This window comes from Vicugna pacos, chromosome 24 (assembly GCF_048564905.1).
Source record: "Vicugna pacos chromosome 24, VicPac4, whole genome shotgun sequence".
In the NCBI taxonomy this organism is placed as follows: Eukaryota; Metazoa; Chordata; class Mammalia; order Artiodactyla; family Camelidae; genus Vicugna; species Vicugna pacos.
In genome coordinates this window covers 27,660,832-27,679,591 of record NC_133010.1, presented here as the reverse complement: position 1 = coordinate 27,679,591, position 18,760 = coordinate 27,660,832, and the positions used below count along the sequence as shown (strand labels likewise).

General features: G+C 48.9%; 2 protein-coding genes across 13 annotated transcripts in view; one reads left to right on the top strand and one right to left on the bottom strand.

Moving 5' to 3' along the window:
* SPIRE1 (spire type actin nucleation factor 1) overlaps positions 1–6,178 on the top strand; it is a 156,361-nt gene extending 150,183 nt beyond the window's left edge. For both annotated transcript variants that reach the window (XR_012063947.1, XM_072949323.1), the window contains one exon: positions 5,992–6,178. Coding sequence is in view for 1 of the 2 variants with exons in the window: in XM_072949323.1 (XP_072805424.1) it covers positions 5,992–6,006 (15 nt within the window). In the remaining variant the exon portion in view is untranslated. The remainder of the gene's footprint in view (positions 1–5,991) is intronic.
* The window catches only part of PRELID3A (PRELI domain containing 3A), a 37,189-nt gene continuing 21,829 nt past the window's right edge, over positions 3,401–18,760 (bottom strand). For 5 of the 11 annotated variants that reach the window (XM_072949336.1, XM_072949343.1, XM_072949337.1 and 2 more), the window contains 2 exons: positions 6,402–6,473; positions 3,401–4,311 (listed from right to left, as the gene is read on the bottom strand). In XM_072949336.1, the coding sequence (XP_072805437.1) occupies positions 4,241–4,311; positions 6,402–6,473 (143 nt within the window). In that variant the 3' untranslated portion in view covers positions 3,401–4,240. Of the gene's footprint in view, positions 4,312–6,401; positions 6,474–11,813; positions 18,531–18,760 lie in introns of those variants that run through there. The other 6 variants (XM_072949335.1, XM_072949341.1, XM_072949340.1 and 3 more) reach the window with 4 other exon arrangements.

The window sequence follows — 18,760 nt, the reverse complement described above, 5'->3', positions numbered from 1 at the left end:
ACTTCCGTACCGGTGCTGTGCGCTGATTCCTCACCTTCACGTTTGCCTCACCAGCGAGGTTTCCATTCCATCCTTCTCCTGTTTCTAGTCGTGACCTTTTATTTTTCACCTGAAGAAGTCCCTGAACATTTGTTGTAAAGCTGGCGTGACGGTGCTGACCTCTTCTAGCGTTTGCTCGGCTGTGAAGCTTCTGACTTCGCCATCGGCCCTGAACGGGAGCCCTGCTGGGCGAAGTAGGCCTGGTTGCAGGTTTTTCCCTTTCACCACGTGCACTATGTGGTGCAGCTCCCTTCTGGCCTGCAGTTTCTGCTGGAAAAGCAGCTGCCAGCATCCCAGGAGTTCCCTGGCATGTTACTTGTTGCCTTCCTCGTTGCTCTCAGTGTCCTCTGCCTTCAGTTTTCATCACAGTGTCTTGGTGTGCTCCTCTTTGAGTGGATCCTGTGATGGACTCTGCGCTTCCTGGACTTGGGTGACTGTTTCCATCCCTGGGTTACGGAAGGTTTCAGCTATTTGCCATTACCTCTCCAAATACTTCCTCGGGCCCTTTCTCTCTCCCTCCCTCTCCCCTCCTGCTGGGGCCCCTGTAATGCAAGCATTAGAGCACGTGGTGTTGCCCCACACATCCTTTCAACTGTCCCCATTCCCCGCACTCTTCCTTCTCCTCGGCGGCAGTGACTCCCGCCGCTCTGCTCTGCCGCCTCCTTTGTAGTCTGCTGCTTGTGCGCTTCCCTTCTGTTTGGTTGTTCTTTGTGTTTTCCAATTCTTTCTTTCAAATCTGTAAATTCCTCACCTGTGCATTCTTTCTCCTCCCAGGTGTTTTGATCATCTTTATAGTCATTACTCTGAAATCCTTCTTGGGTAGAGCGCCTGTCTCCACCTCACATAGTTCTTCTGTGATCTTTGTCCCCTTTCTCTGAAACATCTTTCTGTCGCCTCATTTTGTCTAAGTTGCAGTTTGCATCTGTGTGTACGTGGTAGGTCAGTCATGTTTCTCAACCTTGGAGAAGTGGCCTCTGTAGGAGGTGTCCTATGTACCTCAGAAGTGCTCTGCTCTCTGGTCGCCCAAGCCATCTGCTCTAGGGGTTCTCCCTGAGGGCTGCATGGGGCCTTGTGTCGTGGGGCGCTGACTCTGGGGACAGGCTGCTAGTGTGTTCGGTCCCTAGTCTGGTTGGTTGCCAGGCCCCGTCTTGTGTGGACGCCCTTGGCTGATGTTTAGCAGGGCCTGGTCACCCTAGGGGTCCCGGGGCTCATGCTGGCTCACTGGTGGGCTGTTGCCCACCCACCAGCAGGTGGAGCCAGATTCCTGGCCAGCGGAGCTGGTTCCTGGAGTCTGGCTGCAGGGCCCAGGCATCCCAGGGCTTGTTTCGGGCGGTTGGGTATGAGCTCCGGGGAGTCCTGGAGGTTGTGCTGACCTGCTAGTGGGCAGGACCAGGCCCAGTCGGCCCCAGGGTAGGGTCTGGCCTGCACTGCAGGGTCAGAGTTTTCTTGCTTCTAGGTTTGCTCCCTGGTGGACCAGACTCATCTAGCGGTTGGTGCAGGCTTCTGGGTTGGCAGGCCCAGTGCCTGTCCCCCGGGGGGGTGAAGCTGGGTCCTGGCGCTCTGGTGGGCTGGGCTGGGCCTGAGGGAGGGTCCAGAGGCGGCCGTGAGGTCTTTAGTGTCTAGGCAGCCTGTCTGCTGACAGGTGGGGCTCTGTTCCTGCCCCCTTACTTCTTCGGCCTTAAGTGTCCCAGCGTTGGCACTTCCAGGGCGTGGCGTGGGGCCCGGTCTTGGTGCTAACGATCCAAGATGTCAGCCACCAGCCTCAGCAATGTTCTCAAATAGGTCTATCCCCAGGGTGAGCCCCCAACCCCTCTCCAGGAGACTCCAAGACCTTCACACATGTCTGGCCCAGGCTCCCATCAAAATTACTGCTTTTGCCCTGGGTCCCAGTGTGGGCCCTTTCAGAATGAAGTCTGTCTCCCCCGAGCTGGGCTCTACTGGCCTTCAGTGCCACATGCCCTGGGCTCACCTTCCCGGTGCCAGACCCCCAGGCTAGGGAGCCTGACGTGGAGCTCAGAACTCTCACTCCTGCGGGAGAAGCTCTGGGACGTGACTGCTCTCCAGTGTGCGGGTCACCCACCCAGGGGCGTGGGGTTTTATCTTATCACGGTCCGCCCCCTTACCTGTCTCCTTGTGGCTCCTTATGTCTTTAGGTGTAGAAGAGCTTTTCTGGTGAATTCCAGTCTTTTTCATTGATGGTTTTCCTGCAAAGGCTGTGACTTTGCTTTGCTCACGAGAGGGGGTGAGCTGAAGGTCTTTCTACTCCACCATCTTGGCTGCCAAATCTCTCCTTCACTTTAATTGCAAAGAAATCTTGAATCTCAAGCTTAGCCTCAGTATTTTGTATTATGAACCTATTACCTGTTTGATTGCTTTGTCATAGCACCCGGACAAACAGTTGAACATTAGTCATCATGTTAACAGTGAGGATAATGACCGAGGATTTCTAGTCAAGCTGGTGGAGCGGTAGGACCACGAGCTCGCCTCTCCTCACGACTACAACAAAACCACAACTGACTGCTAGACAACCATCAAAAAAGACGAACCTAGCAGAAAAGATCTTCAACTGGAAACATAAAGAGGGAACCACAGCGGGACAGTAGGAGGGACATGCTTGCGGTATAATCAGGCCCCACACCCCCGGGTGGGCGACCCACAAGCTGAACAACAGGCAGGCACCGGCATGCACGTGGAATCTAAAAAAATACAACGAAGTAGTGAATATTACAGAAAAGAAACAGACTCACAGATGTAGAGAAGGGAGGAGTGGTTCCCAGTGGGGAGACGGAAGGGGGAGGGGCAAGATGGAGGGGGAGGAGGAAGAGGGGCAAGATGGAGGGGGAGGAGGAAGAGGTGCAAGCTCTCGGGTATAAAGTAAGCTACAAGGATGTATGCCAGCATGGGGAACGCAGCCAGTATTTCATAACAACTATGAATGGAGTGTAGCCTTTAGAAATTGTGAGTCACTATGTTGTACACCTGTACCATATATTGTACATCAACTATACATCACATAAAAATACTGTATTGTAAACTAAATACATAAAGTTAAAGAAACAGTGGGGATAATGATCAAAATGCACTCACAGTATTCCCTGAAAGTGTCCTCCTATTCTAGACAGCAATCAGGAAAGGTAAGTTTTGAAGTGGGTCCTCTTTATGTATATTCTGTAACCTAGTGGCCTTTTAAATTATTCTATTTATTTGGGTTTCAGCTTTTCCAGGGGTATTTTATACATAGCAGGGGTTACTGGCCATTACACATCTCTCTCCTTTTTTTTTGCTGAGACCTGAAGCAGCAGTACTGTCTGGTGTGATTCTGGCTAAAGAATCTAGTGCCTTCTGCGGGGCTGCCACGTCTTGAGGTTGTCTCACTTGCCATTACCGTCCCTAACGTGAGGGAGCGGTTTCACAGTTGCAGGAGGAGACCTTGAGCCCCTCAGGCTGGGGCTGCTGGCAGGCACCGCGTACGGCCAGCGGTGTCCTTGCGTCTGATGTAGCTCAGGGAATTCAGTGACACAGGAGCGTGTCTGAAACCACATCCACAGCGGACAGCCAGCCCCCTCTTAGGTGCCTGAACCACAGTTACTCTTTGTATTTTAAAAAAATGCATTCTATTTAATGGTTAAAGCAGATGTACAATGCATGTCTAATAGGCCATAAGCAGCCTGTTTTGGTTAGTCTAAATTTCCAATTAAATCATGTTTAAGCCAGAATGACCCCATACCTCAATTTTTGCTTGCACATCTTTCTAGAAAGCACAGGTGATCAAAATATTTGTCCCTTAATGGCACGGTGCTTGCTGCCTGCCCCGGGACCACCACGTGCCTCAGTGCTGGGCCTGCTTCTGTATGTACACACACACACACACACACACACACACACTTGCCCAGTCCCCCACGATGGGGGAAGTAAAGCTCAGAGGCAGATTAATGGGGAAACAGGCTGCGCATTTTTATCACCTGTACTGAATTGTCGCACGAACGCTGTACACGTCCTTCTAGCAGCAGACGCCAGCAGTGATGCATGTCTCGAGTGGTTGTGCTCTGTGACGGCCTTGTTAGAGACTTCTCTTTCCATTTTGATAAGGAGAGAGACATCTGGTAAACAGTTTGTGAGCTCATCAGGGTTTCGATTAGGATTCTTCAATTTTTCACCAGTTCAGCAGTACGACCTGAAAGTTACCCGAAACCTGTGCTTGTCAAAAAATCCCTTCTGTGAATCTTCTTGAAGATGAAGCGTTTTTGCAAAAACAGCAGAGAGAAACAGTAACTGTGAGTGACAGAAGACGTAAGACGGCCTGGTTACAGATCTGATTACAAAGAAACTTAACCAAGTTGCTGTGACAGCATTTTAATGACTAGCATTGACTGATAAAGTAATACCAGGACATATTAAAATTTTAGGAACTGCATATAATTTCTAGGACATTTATCCATACAGTGCAACCTAACAGTGCTCATCACCGCTCACGTGCCGGTGCTTCTCATGTAATGTAACATACTAGAGAGTCCCCGTTAGTTTCTCTCGGAGACACTGTAGGGGCCCTTTGAAACACCCCAGCGTCAGCTACAGAAAGAAACTGATGAAGCATACGATCTGTTACCAAAAGCAGCTCAATATCCCAGGAAAACTTTGTTTTCCTAACAGAGAAAGCCAAACTGCAGTCTTGCATTAGCCTACTTTTGATAACAAAATTTAATTAAATTCAATCTGATCTTAGCCAGTCTTGACCACAAACAAAACTCCTTTCTCAACGTTCCGTTTCCACAAACATTCCGTCATTTTCTGTATCCGTATCCGTTTGTCCCTTATTTTCTTTCCCATCTGGAAAGAAACAGCTCTGGGATGAAATTACTTTTTTCCCTTAACAAAAATATCTCCATTCCTTCATGCCTCCTCCCACCAACAACATGCATCTTTCTTTACAGAGTGACTGCTTCCCTTATTATTTTTAGTACTTTGCTTATGTATGTAACTTGTAACCATTAAAAAACCTTATCCTCTAGCAAAAACCAAGAAGTGCGCAATTGTGAACTGCTCGTTACGCCAGCATTTCCTGAGTGGCAAACTTAATAAACACATTTAGTAACCTTTGAAAACATACATTTTATCACAGCATAAATTCTTTCTTTAATGTGGTACAAGATGTTTGTCTAATAAACCCAAACCTCTTCAGTTTTTCTCCTGTAAGACAAAGGCCGGTGACTTAGACTTGCCCAGGAGTCAGCATCACAGTGCCGGTCTGGACAGTGAACCCTCGCTGTCTGCCCTGACTTGGTAACACGCTGAAGTTTCAAGCTGCCAACCTCTGGAGAAACTAAAACATAATTATCCCTAAAAAGTTCACCTAAAAGCTTCTATCCTGTTTATCTCCAGCTCATTACTGACGAAAAACATAATATGAACTTATTTGGCTTCTGGTAAACCTAGATACAGTAAAAGTATCATACTTACTACTGATGACTCTAAAGACATATCTGTATTAAACCAACAAACGTTAACTTTAATAACATTAATTCTGAATACTCCCCAGATCGTGTGACAGTTTCTGCTGTATTTCTGAGAATTTATAAAGCATTTAATCTCCCTTAAGCAAATATAATAGAGCTCACTTATAAATGCAGTTTTACATATCCACCGAATCACAGCCCTCATAGCTTCACTTTAAATCTCAGTCAGGGGAGAGGGTACAGTTTAGTGGTAGAGTGTGCGCTTAGCAGGCACGGGGTCCTGGGTTCATTCTCGCCATTAAAAAAAACAAAACTAATTAGTAAATAGACTTCATTACCTCCCCCCAAAACGAACAGCTTAGTCATGAATCAGACATTATAAATTAATGAGTCTTACAATGTCTGATTCATAAGTAAGTTTTGTTTATTATAAATAACATGGAATAAGTTTAGTTTACGCCCTTGAATTTAAAGTCTCCTTTCCCTTTTTGTCTTTCAGTTTCAGGTTCTATAAAGTAACTGACCCAAGGCTGGAGTCTCAGGCCTTGTGGGCTGTGTCTGCATTCTGAGGACATAAGAGTTATAAGTTCAAGCTTTCTCCTAGAAATACCTTTGTTCTCTCTGGGTCAGAATTTTGAAAAAAAATCTTTTATCTAACTGAGCAATAAAAAGAACCAGTTTTGGAATTTTTCTGCAGAGTCTAAAGAACATTGTGGCCACACTGTCTCAGAAACACAGTCTTCTTTCTCTTCATAGGAGCAGAACTAAAGGTCTGCCAATTCTGCACAATACACCCCAGGGGCCCAGCAGCTGGACCAGGCTCCGGCTCCCTGCTTCCCTTGCATATGGCCGGCGCTACCAGTACCAGACCAGAGCCAGGCAGGCGCTGTCTCACCTGCAGTTTCTTACCTGCCATTCCAGGTGGGCGTCTGACGGAGCTCTCCAGGGACTGCTTGGCCTGTCTGGATGAGCGAGGTCCTCCTGGACCCGGAAGGGAAAATCTTGTTAAAGTGACATCCCACTTAAAACCAGATGACAAGTTTGATGTCTTTCCCGCCAAAAAGGAAAACTCCAATCAGACCAGCCATCAGGGAAGAATACTCCGGGGCAGGCACACGGGAGGGCCCACCACGTACCAGAGTTGCCTCACAGGCCAGGCCGGGCCAGACCAGGGCCAGAGGCTTCCAGTCAGTGGTAAGCACTGGGGCTGCCCCTGAGACGGGGCCCACAGGCAAGATGTCCCCTCGGGGTGGGAGGCCCATCTGGGTCATCAGAGTTGCCCCCGACTAGCTTGGGTCCACTCACCCGATGAGAATAAAGCCAACCCACTGACCTCGGGTTGTGGGGAAGGAAGGTGCAGCATCTACTGCAGGCGCCCACCACAGGCCAACCAAGGAGAATGGGCAGCTATTTCTCAAAATAACCCAACTCCCCAGAGGCTTTCAGACAAGGGTTTTTAAAGGCAGCATTAGGTGTGAAGCTTGCAGAGGGCCTGATCAGCTCGTGGACACCCCTGGATTGTGAGGGGTGACTAACTGGGGGGAGGCCACATCAGCCACCGGATCCAACCCGTCTGGGGTCTACGTGCTGACTGGCGGCACGCGGCCAACTTCACCTGGTGGGGGTTTCACATCTGCAGAAAAGCTCAAGGATGTGGCTTAGGATGTGATCTGTAGCCCCTGCGGAGGAACGAAAGGTCCTTCAATTTATTTTCACGGCTAAACTGTTATTTGCTTGACTGTTTCCCTGTTTCTGCATTTCTCCTTTCTCTGATTAAATCTGCCCTCTGGAACTTGGGGGAGACTAACGCTTTTCTATAAACGAGCGGCGGGGGACAAGGGAGTGGGGCGTCTGCCACCATGAAGGCCCAGCCTGGGCCTGCGGGTGTCAGGCACCCACCGTGCAAAGCACCGTCAGCCACACGGTCTCCTGTGATACTCAGCTATGAAGTAGTGCCATCCAGACCCCCCGTTACAGTGAAGAAGTAGAACAGCAAGGTGATCCCTGCCCAAGGTCAGACCGCAAGCCCAGCAGCACAGCTGAGGACGCCACTGCCTGTGCTGTGCCCGGGACCCTGCTGAGCGCCCACCTGCTTCTCCCCCCGAGGGCTGCGATTCTGAATACAGCCCTCAAGCCACCTGGCGCTCGGGGTCAGGCAGAGCTGTGCACGCAAAGTACACGTCTCGTATTAGCTCATGAAGAACTCTCACTGGCCAAATGCTGATCTCAACAGTTAAAAGAAATAGTCCAAAGCAATATAAATCTCAAGGAATTTACAGTAAGTCACGAGCTGGTGTCAGTGAAGAACACCTTCAAGGAACCGGATTTCAGCGTGGGAGCCCAGCATTCCCCAGAGTGCAGCCTGACGCCACTTGCGTCAGGCTCGGCTGGACCAGGCCGAGGCCTCGGTTCTGACTTCCTCCAAAAACTAATGAGGAGCCTCGCTAGCTCTTTAATCTAGGGGATTTACGACAGGATTTTTTTTTTTTTGAGTAATTGGACAGTAAGTGGAGCAGAAAGAAAGGAGACCGGTTCAGAGGTGCCTGGAGTTAGCACATGGGGGAGTATCAGCTCATAACAGCAGTATCAGTAACCGTGCCCTGCCTTGCGAGCTCCCGGGCGTCAGGAGGTCGGGAGCGCCGTCGCTGGGCGGGTCTGGTTCTGGCCTGGGTCTTTGCTGTGGTGGCGTCAGTTGGAGGCCTCACTGGGACCGGAGGCTCAACTTCCAAGACAGGGCAGCCAGCTGGCCCCCAAGCAGGTCTCCCTGACAGCCTGGGAAGTCACGCCCCGCACGGGCTGTCCCGCTCGGTGGAGGAGGACGTGTGCGGTGTGGGGGCCGCGTCAGTAAGCGCCTGAAACAGACTGAGGTGGTGGGAGTGAGGAGACACAGGATTGACCTTGAGACCCTTTAGAGCAAGACTCGGCTTCCAAATGGCTGCAGTGACAGGGAGGGGATAGAAGTCTCAAATAACTGAGATTCCGTATGTGGGAAATGGAAGTGGCACCAGTGAGAAATGGCGGGGGTAGTACGTCAGTGGAAAGACACACTGGGATTTTTAAGAAGGGGGCTGGCTTTATGGAAACTTCTCCTGTGAAGGGCCAGCCACTAAGTATTTCTCCGGCCTCTAACTGTCTCTGGTGCAGACTTGTCTGCGCGGAGGGGTTTACTGACAACTCTTTTAAAAATGGAGAAGCTAATCCCAGCTCACAGGTTTTAGTTGCCAACTCCTGCCCGAAGGAACTTCTCTGCACAGCGCGAAACACAAGCACAGATCCCGGGGAGGAATCTAGCCCACAAAGCCCCTCGGCACTGCGCGGGGTGCGCTCACTCCCCCCCCCCCCCCCCGCCTGCCTTTTCCCTGTGAACTCTCACCAGCCATTGTAACCATTAAAGCCCCAACTAGGAAATAAGTAAAATAGAGATTTAAAAAAAAAATAAATCAAACCAAGAGCTGTTTTTTTGAGCAAGTAAACAAAATGGACAAACCTCTGGCCAGGCTCGCCAAGAAGAAAAGAGAGAAGACACAGATCAATAAAGTAAGAAGTGAAAATGGAAAAATTACAACCAACACCACAGAAACACAAAAAACCCTGAGAATGCCATGAACAACTATAGCAATAAATGGGACGACTTACAAGAAATGGACACGTTTCTAGAAACACACAGTCCACCGAAACCAAATCAAGAAGAAATAAGATCACTTGAACAGTCCAGTCACTAGAAGTGAAATAGAATCAGCAAGAAAAAGCCTCCCTGCAAACAACAGTCCGGGACCAGATGGCTTCCCTAGGGAATTCTACCCACCATGCAGAGAACTAGTGCCAGTCCTTCTCAAGCTCTCCCAGAGGACTGAAGGGGAGGGCACACTCCCAGACTCACTCTATGAAGCCACTGTCACCCTGACGCCAAATGCCAAAGGCTCCACCCAGAAAGGAAACCACATCTGCGATGAGCACGGATGCAGACGCCCTCAACAGCCTCAGCAGCACCAGCAGCACAGAAAGGGCACACAGCACAGTCAGGCCGGGCCCCTCCCAGGGGCACAAGGACGGCTCACCACACGCAAATCAGTCAGTGTGGTACGTCGCATCCGCAAGACCCAGCACGAGAATCACACGATCATCTCAATACCTGCAGAGCGTCTGATAAAATTAGGCACCCACTCGTGATGTAAAAAAAAAACGCTCACCAAAGTGGGCATAGCGGGATCATATCTCAACATAACAGAAGCTACTTATGACAAACCTACGGCCAGCACAGTGCTCCACGATGAAAGCCGAAAGCCTTCCTGCTGAAATTGGAACAGGACCAGGATGCCCACTGCCACCACTTGTATCCAGTACAGGACTGGACGTCCCAGCCACAGCAGTCAGACCAGAAAAAGACATAAAAAGCATCCAAATTGAAAGAGAAGAGGTAAAACTGTCACTACATGAAGATGACGTGATCCTATATATAGAAAACCCCAGAGGTGCCACACAAAAGCCACTAGCGCTGGTAAAAAATTTGGCAAGGTAGCAGGACACAAGAGTCACGTGCAGAAATCACTCGCATTTCTTGACAATGACAACTGAATTAGCAGGAAAAGAAAGTAAAGAAACAATATCTTTTAAAATCACATCCAAAACAGCAAAATACTCAGGAATAAATGTGAACCAGGAGGTGAAAGACTTATACATGGAGAACTACAAAACACTGGTTAAGGAAATTATAGATGACTCAGAAATGGAGACAGCCCATGCTCTTGGATTGGAAGAATCAATATCATTAAAATGGCCGTATCCCAAGGCAATCTACAGATTCAGTGCGATCCCCTAGCAAATCACCCAGGTCATTGTTCACAGGACTAGAACCAACAATCCTAAAATTTATATGGAAACACGAAAGACCCAGAACGGCCAAAGCAATACTGAAGAAAAAGAACAAAGCTGGAGGAGTAACCCTCCCAGACTTCAGACAGTGCTACAGAGCTACAGTCATCAAGACAGGGTGGCACTGGCATAAAACAGACATAATGGGGTCAGTGGGACAGGATACAGCACCCAGAAATAAACCCACAGACCTCTGGTCAGTTAACCTTCAACAAAGGTGGCAAGAAGATACAGTGGAGAAAAGACAGTCTCTTCAGCACGTGGTGCTGGGAAAACTGGACAGCAGCATGTAAGTCAGAGAAGCTAGAACACTCCCTCACTCCATACACAAAAATAAACTCAGAATAGCTTTAAGACTTAAATATGAGACAAGACATAAGAAATCTCCTAGAAGAAAACAGAGGCAAAACATTCTTTGATGTAAATCTTAGCCCTGTTCTCCTAGGGCTGTCTACCCAGGCAATAGAAATAAAAGCAAAAATAAACAAATGGGACCTGATTAAACTGTTAAGCTTCTGCACAGCGAAGGAAACCATAAGCAAAACAAAAAGACAACCTACAGAATGGGAGAAAATTTTTGCAAATGAAATGACTGACAAAGGCTTAATTTCCAGAATATATAAAGAGCTCACAAAATTTGAAAGAAAAACAAGCAACCCAATCCAAAAATGGGCAGAAGACCGAAACAAGCAATTCTCGAATGAAGACATATGAATGGCTAATAGGCACATGAAAAAGATGTTCAATGTCACTTATTATCAGAGAAATGCAAATCAAAACTACAATGAAGTATCACCTCACAGCAGCCAGAATGGCCATCGTTAAAATGTCCACAAATGACAAATGCTGGAGAGGCTGTGGAGAAAAGGGAACCCTCCTACACTTCTGGTGGGAATGCAGTTTGCTGCAGCCATTATGGAAAACAGTATAGAGATTCCTCAAAAAACTAAAAACAGACCTATCCTATGATCCAGCAATCCCACTCCTGGGCATATATCCGGAGGGAACTCTAATTCGAAAAGTTACATGCACCCCAGTGTTCACAGCAGCACTATTTACAATAGCCAACACATGGAAGCAACCTACATGTCCATTGACAGATGAATGCATAAAGAAGCTGTGGTATCTTTATACAATGGAATACTACTCAGCCATAAAAGAGAATAAAATAATGTCATTTGCAGCAACATGGATGGACCTGGAGATGGTCATTCTAAGTGAAGTAAGCCAGAAAGAGGAAAAAAAACACCACATGCTAAAGGAAAAAAAAAAAGGACATTATGAACTCATCCACAAAACAGAAGCAGACTCACAGACACAGTCAACAATCCTGTGGTTACTGGGGAAAGGGGGTGGGAAGGGATAAATTTGGGAGTTTGAGATTTACACATCAAAGCCACTAGAAATAAAAACAGATAAAAGAAATTTCTGCTGGACAGCACGGTGAGCTATGTTCAGTATGTTGCAATAACCTTTAATGAAAAAAACGCAAACAAACACATGTATGTACATGCATGGCTGGGACACTGTGCTGTGCACCAGGCACTGACACGTTGTAACTGATGGTACTTCAATGAAGAAAATTTTTTAATTAAAAAAAAAAAAAGTTATCAGACTCAGGTGGTTCTACTAGGAAATTTGATCAAATTTTTAAAGTATAGATTATTTCATTATAACTTACCTTGTTTTAGAACACAATAAAAACATCCTCTAAAAACTTTCACATAAATCAAACATGATACTGGCACCAAAACCCAGTGAGAATTGCCCCAAATAAGAGCACTGGCATAACCTCATTTATGAATACCAAGACAGAGCTGAAGCATTGTAAATACAGTGCAAAACGTGAAGAATCATACTAGGAATTTAAGAATGGTTCATCTGACAAAATTCAATATATATTTTGATTTAAAACTCTTAAAAATAGATGAAAACTTCTTGGAAAAAAATATAGAAAAAAATCAATCGAACCAAGAGCTGGTTTTTTGAACGAGTAAACAAAATTGACAAACACTGACAACTGCCCTTGCCCTGAAGATGCTCCCTTCCTCCAGAACCTGCAGGAACCTCTGCAGAGCGTTCCCGGGAGTCTACCCGTCCGCACTCTCATCCCTGCTCCAAAAGTGTGGTTCCTGCAGGCTCACGGACTCCAAGAGCCAACGGGAGGCTACCAGGGGGTCGGGCAGGGGTGGGGGTCAACACAGTGCCACGTATAAAACAGACACCACGAGGGCATACCGTGTAGCACGGGACACAGTGTTTTATAGTAACGATAAATGGAATATAACCTTTAAAAATTGTGAATCACTGTGTTGTGCACCTGAAACATACACTGTGGTAAAACAACTACACCGCAATAAAAACGTGTATATTTTAAAAAATATTTACACGGTTTCCACAATGACAGATTTCCATGCCTCCCTCTAGAAGAGAACTCCCTCCATGACCAGTTTTAGGCCATTACCTCCGAGATTAGCTACTAGAAGCTGTGGGACCAGAGTGTCACAGTGGGGAGGACGATGCTTCATGGGGTGTCAGTGGGAAGAGTGTCCCAGAAGCCAGCCCCACGAAGGGACATGGGAACGCTCCTGGTACGCTCATCTCTAGAGACGGGACAGAGAGGACCACGTCTGGACGCAAGGACAGAATGGTATGACATACAGGGATGACTCCAGGATTGAGAAAAGTCTGCCCAGTTGACAGTTACCAAAGGAGCTGGAAGGTGAAGTCAGGAAATCCCCCAGAGGGTGAAACAAAGAGGAAAGAAAACATAAACATATTGCAAAATCAACCCAGACAGCTTAACATAAGACTAAGAGGGCGTCAGAAAAACGGGGGAGAGGGGATGGTGGGGAAATCAGCACCACAGGGACCATCAAGTTCCCAGCACAGCGATGTTTTCTTGGATGTCTCAGCTTTATGAATGCTCACGTGTGTATATATTTATATTTCCTCCTCTTTACTGAGGTGAAGTTCACAAAAGTTAACCATTTTATTAAGTGTACAATTCAGTGGCTGTTGTGCACCCATCACCTTTATCCAGTTCCAAAGCATTCTCATCACCGCACTCTCATCACCTAAACATTCTCATCACCCAAAACATTCTCATCATCCGAAAAGTGTCATCACTCCAAAAGGAGATCCTGTGCCCATCCCCACCCTGCCACAACCCAGCTGCCCTCTGTCTGTGTGGACTCACCCAGCACAGGCACTGCGTTCACGTGGACTCATACTGTACGGGGCCTTTTGTGTCTGGCTTCTGTCACTCGGCATGATGTTTCAGAGATCCATGCATGCTGCACCAGGTGTCAGTACTTCATCCCTTTTCATGGCTGAGTAATAGTCCACCATGTGTGGAGACCACATTCTGTTTATCCATCACCACTTGAGAGACATGGGTCGTGTCCACCTGGCAGCTAGTGTGACAACTGCTGCTATCCTCATTCCACTACAAGTATTTACACACTTGTTTTGAAACTTTTGGTTACACAACTAAAAATGGAGTGGTTACACCACATTACATTACCACCAGCACGAATTCAGACTCCAGGCTCTCCACATTTTTGCCAGTGCTTGTTACCGTCTGTATGTTCTGTGGAGAAATGTCTGTTCAGATCCTTCGGCCATTTATCGATGGGCGTGTCTCTGCTGCGGAGCCTTGTGAGTTCTCACACATTCTGGACAGCTGACCCTTATCAGATGCGTGGTCTGCAGTTTTTCTCCCATTCTGTAGGCTGTCTTTTCACTTTCTGGAAATTGATGACATCCTTTGATGCATGAAAGGTTTTAATTTGAATGCAGTCAAGTGCATCTGGTTTTTCTTTCGTTGCTCACGCTTTCGTTGTCATGAGGATCCACTGCCAAATCCAAAGTCATGAATATTTATCCCTCTGTTTTCTAAGTTTTACAGTTTTCACTCCCACAGTTAAGCCTTGGTCCCTCACGTTGGTTCTGTACGTGCTGCGAGCAGTAGTGTAACTTCACCTTCCTGCGTGTTGGTCTCCACTTGGGCCAGCACCCGTTTTGAAGGCTGTTCTCCCCCCCAGTGAATCATGCTGCACCCTGTTCAGGACCAGCTGGCCACAGATACACGGGCTTACTTCTGGACCGTCAGTTCTGTTCTGCTGGTCGGTATGTCTGTCTGTATGCCAGTCCCACAATGCTCTGATCACTGCGGCTTTGTAAGAAGTTTTGAAATGGGGGAGTGGATTTCAGTCAAGATGGCAGCGTAGTGGGACCAGGAGCTCACCTCTCCTCGCCACTACAACAAAACCATCACTGACTGCTAAACAACCATCAAAAAAAAGACAACTGGAACGTAGCAAGAAAGATCTTTCTCAACTGGAAACACAAAGAGGGAACCACAGCGGGATGGTAGGAGGGATGTATTCACAGCATAATAGGGCCCCACACCCCCGGGGGGGCGACCCACAAGCTGAAGAATTTGTCACAGAGGCCCTCCCACGGGACAGACTTCTGAGCCCCACGTCAGGCTCCCCAGCCTGGGGACCCGGCATTGGAAGGAGGAGGAGGAGACCCCAGGACATCTGGTTTTGAAGGCCAGCGGGGTTTACCTCCAGGAGCCCCACAGGACTGGGGTAAACAGAGACTTCATTCTCTTGGGACGCAAGCACGGAGTCTTGCGTGCACCAGGTCCAAGGGCAGAGGCAGACCTGCCTGCTGGTTCTGGAAGTTCTCGTGGGGACATATGGGGTGGCTGCGGCTCATTCAGCAGACAAAAAAAGCTGGTGGGAGACATTCTGGGAGTGTTCATCTACCTGCGCTTTCCTGGAGGCTGCCTGGATCATTAGCACCAAGACCCAGCCCCACCCAACAGCCTGTAGGGAAGCCTCAGGCCGAACAACATACAGCGTGGGGACACAGCCCCACCCATCGGCAGACTTCCTGAGCCACAAATGACAGGCCCTACGCACCAGAGGTCCAGGACCAAGCTCCACCCAGCAGCGGGCAGGCACTGGCTCCTCCTGCCAGGAAACCTGCCTAAGCCTCTACTCTAGCCTCATCCACCAGGGGCAGGTACCAGAAACAAGAAAACAATCCCAAAGCCTGTGGAAGGAATCCACACACAGGCCAGACTCTACACTGGGACTAGCTGGACCCTGGCCCTTGGGTGACAAGAGAGGAGTGCACTGCTGGGACGCACAGGACGTCTCCAACAGAGGGCCACCTCTCCAAGGTCAAGAAACATAACCAACCTAAAAATACAAACACAACGACAGACAACATGAAGCAGCAGAGCACTCTCCCAGGCCAAGGCACAAGATAAAATCCCAGAAGAAACAAGTGATGAGCCAGGCAATTTATCTGAGGGTTTAGAGTAATTTTGGCGAAGATGTTCAGAGAACTCAAGAGTACAGGTGCACAGAGCAAAGCTTTTAGCAAAGAGTTGGAAAATATAAAGAAAACCCAGAGTTGCAGAATAAAATCACTGAAATGAGTAACACTAGAAGGAACCAAGAATAGACTAACTGAGGCAGAAGAGTGGATCAGTGAGCTAGAAGACATAGTGGAAATCACTGGAGAACAGAAAAAAAGCCAGCCACCACATGGTGGCTCTGTCTTTAGGTATTTGAGAAGCCTCCATTCTGTTTTCCACAGTGGCTGCACCGATCTGCATTCCCACCAACTGTGTACAACCAAGGTTCCCTTTTCCCCACATCCTTGCCAGCATCTGTTATTTGTATTCTTTTCCGCGATGGCCATCCTGACAGCCGTGAGATGGTGTCTCGCTGTGATTCTGATGTGCATTTCCCTGATACTAGTGATGCTGAGCAACTTTCCACATCCCTGTTGGCCACCTGCACTTCCTCTTTTGGAAAAGCGTCTGTTCAGTTCTTCTGTCCACATTTTAAGTGGGTTGCTTGGTGGTTTGCTTTTTAGCTGAAGCACAGCTGACTTACAACGTTGTCTTAGTTTCTGGGGCACGGCAAGGATGGACCTGGAGGGCGTTACGCTGAGTGAGATAGGTCAGCGAAAGACAAACACTGTAAGACATCACGCATACATGGAATCTAAAAAAGTACAACTAACCAGTGAATATAACCGAAAAGAAACAGACTTACAGATGCAGAGAAGGAAGGAGTGGTTCCCAGCAGGGAGACAGAAAGGGGAGGGGCAAGATGGAGGGGGAGGAGGAAGAGGTGCAAGCTCTCGGGTATAAAGTAAGCTACAAGGATGTATGCCAGCATGGGGAACGCAGCCAGTATTTTATAACAACTATAAATGGAATGTAAACGTGTAAAAATTCATGAATCACTACATTATACACCTGTAACATGTAATATATACCAACTATACTTCAATTTTAAAAATATGATATTGTAAAATAAATGGTTTTAAAAAATGGAAAAAAATGTTTTGAAATGGAAGTGTGAGCCCTCTCACTTTTTTCTTCTATTTCAATATTGTTTTGGTTATTCAGGGTCCCTATAATTCCATATGAATTTGAGGACTGGGTTTTCCATTTCCGAAAAAAAAAAAAAAAGTTGTAGGAATTTTGACAGGGACTGCATTGACCCTGTACAAGGTTTCGGGTAATACCTTAACAATATGAAGGCTTCCACTCTATGAGCAAGGGATGTCTTTCCATTCATTTAAATCTCCTTTCATTCTTTCAGTATGTTTTGTAATTTTCAGTGTACAAGTTCTCCATTGTCTTGATTTATTTCTATGTGTTTTATTCTTTTTAATTGAAGGCTACTTGGTTTACACTGCGGTCAGTTTCTGGTGCAACGCACAGGGGTTCAGTCAGACACACACATTCTCTTCCACACGGTTTCTGACTGAATGTAGTTCCCTGTGCTGTACAGCAGGACCTTGCTGGTTACCTGTTTTGTGTACAGTAGTTTGTATCTATGTGTTTCATTCTTCTGAATGCAGTTATAAACTGGATGTTTAATCTCCTTCTCAGATCGTCCATGGCTACTTAGGAGACACACGAGTATCCACGTGTTGGTCCTGCACCCCGTGTTTGCCGACTCCCCTCAGCCTTCTTGTGGGGCTTCTGAGATCGTCCACACACAGGACGTCTTCCATGAAAAAGGCAGGAGTTTTACTTCCCTTCCAGTTTGGATGCCTGTTTCTTTTCCTTTGTCCAGCCGATCTGGCCAGAACGCCCAGTCCAATGTTGGACAGCAGTGGTGACAGGTGACAGTGGGCATCCTCATCTTGTTCTTGATCTTAGAGGAATGTCAGCCTCCACCGCTGAATAGGGTGTAAGCTGGGGGCTCTCCTAACTGCCCTTCATCACAGGGGGAAGTTCCCTTCCACTGCTCCTAGGATATTTCTAGAATTTCTCTTTCTACCCCCCAAAGAGTGTTTTATCAGACTCACCGCACCCCAGACGTGCAGCACACACCACTCACAACACACCCCCTCCACACAAACCACACACAGCGCGCACACCACCCAACACGTGCACAAGCAGGGCGCTCAGCAGGCAGGCGCTCTGCCTGTCACCCTAGTGGTGCCTCCGAAGAAGAAGGTGGCGACCTTGGGTTCAAGGTGAAGGCCTCTGGCAAAACTGGGCTCCAGCGGCTCAAGGAAAATCAGCAAGCAGTTCTTGAAGAGGGCTGACCCCGGAGGCCAAGTGTGCACACGTGCTGCGGACAGACAGACAGCGGGAGGAGGTGAAGGCAGGGGTATCCGCGTTCCCTGAACGAACGGAAGGAGCAGGACCCTCTGACCTTCTCAGGCGGCGGGGAGTCCGCGCTCACACTCCGGCCACTCGGCCTGGGAACCAGGGGCGTCCGTGAAGCTCGGGGAGAAGCCTTCCCGCTGCAGACCAGGCGGACACTCCGGACCGACGCCGAGTGACCAGCTCCCCGCGTCGGGCCAGCCCTTCACAGCGTCCGCTCCTACTCGTCAGTCTCTCCGAGGCCCGGGCCCCGCGCGCCCCGCGCTGCGGACGCTCAGCTGCCTCACCTGCCGGACGAGACGGCGCAGGGGCCCGGAGCCCCGAGCGCAAGTCCTGCCGCCAACCGGCCGGTGAATCGGGAGGAGACGGGCCTCCAGGCCGCCCTCCGGCGCCCTGCCCGCGGTCAGCGCCGCCCCGGGCCCGGCCCGAGTCCGCGCCGGGCGCTGCAGGCCTCGCTAGCTCACCGCGCGCTCGGGGTTCTCAATGATCCACTCGATGGCGGCCCAGCCCTGGAGCGACACAGCAGGGCCCGCGGTCAGAGGCCGGGTCCCGCCGCGGCTTCCGGGCCGCAGAGGTGAGGCGGCGCGGGGTCCGCCCAGCGCTCCCGCACCGGCTGGAGCCACGCGGACGCGCCCCTCCCCGGGCCATCGCCGCCTCCCCTCCGCCCCCTCCGCCCAGGCCCCCCCGCGGGCCCCTAACCACGCCACACGCCGCCCCCGAAATAAAGGGAAACGAAAGG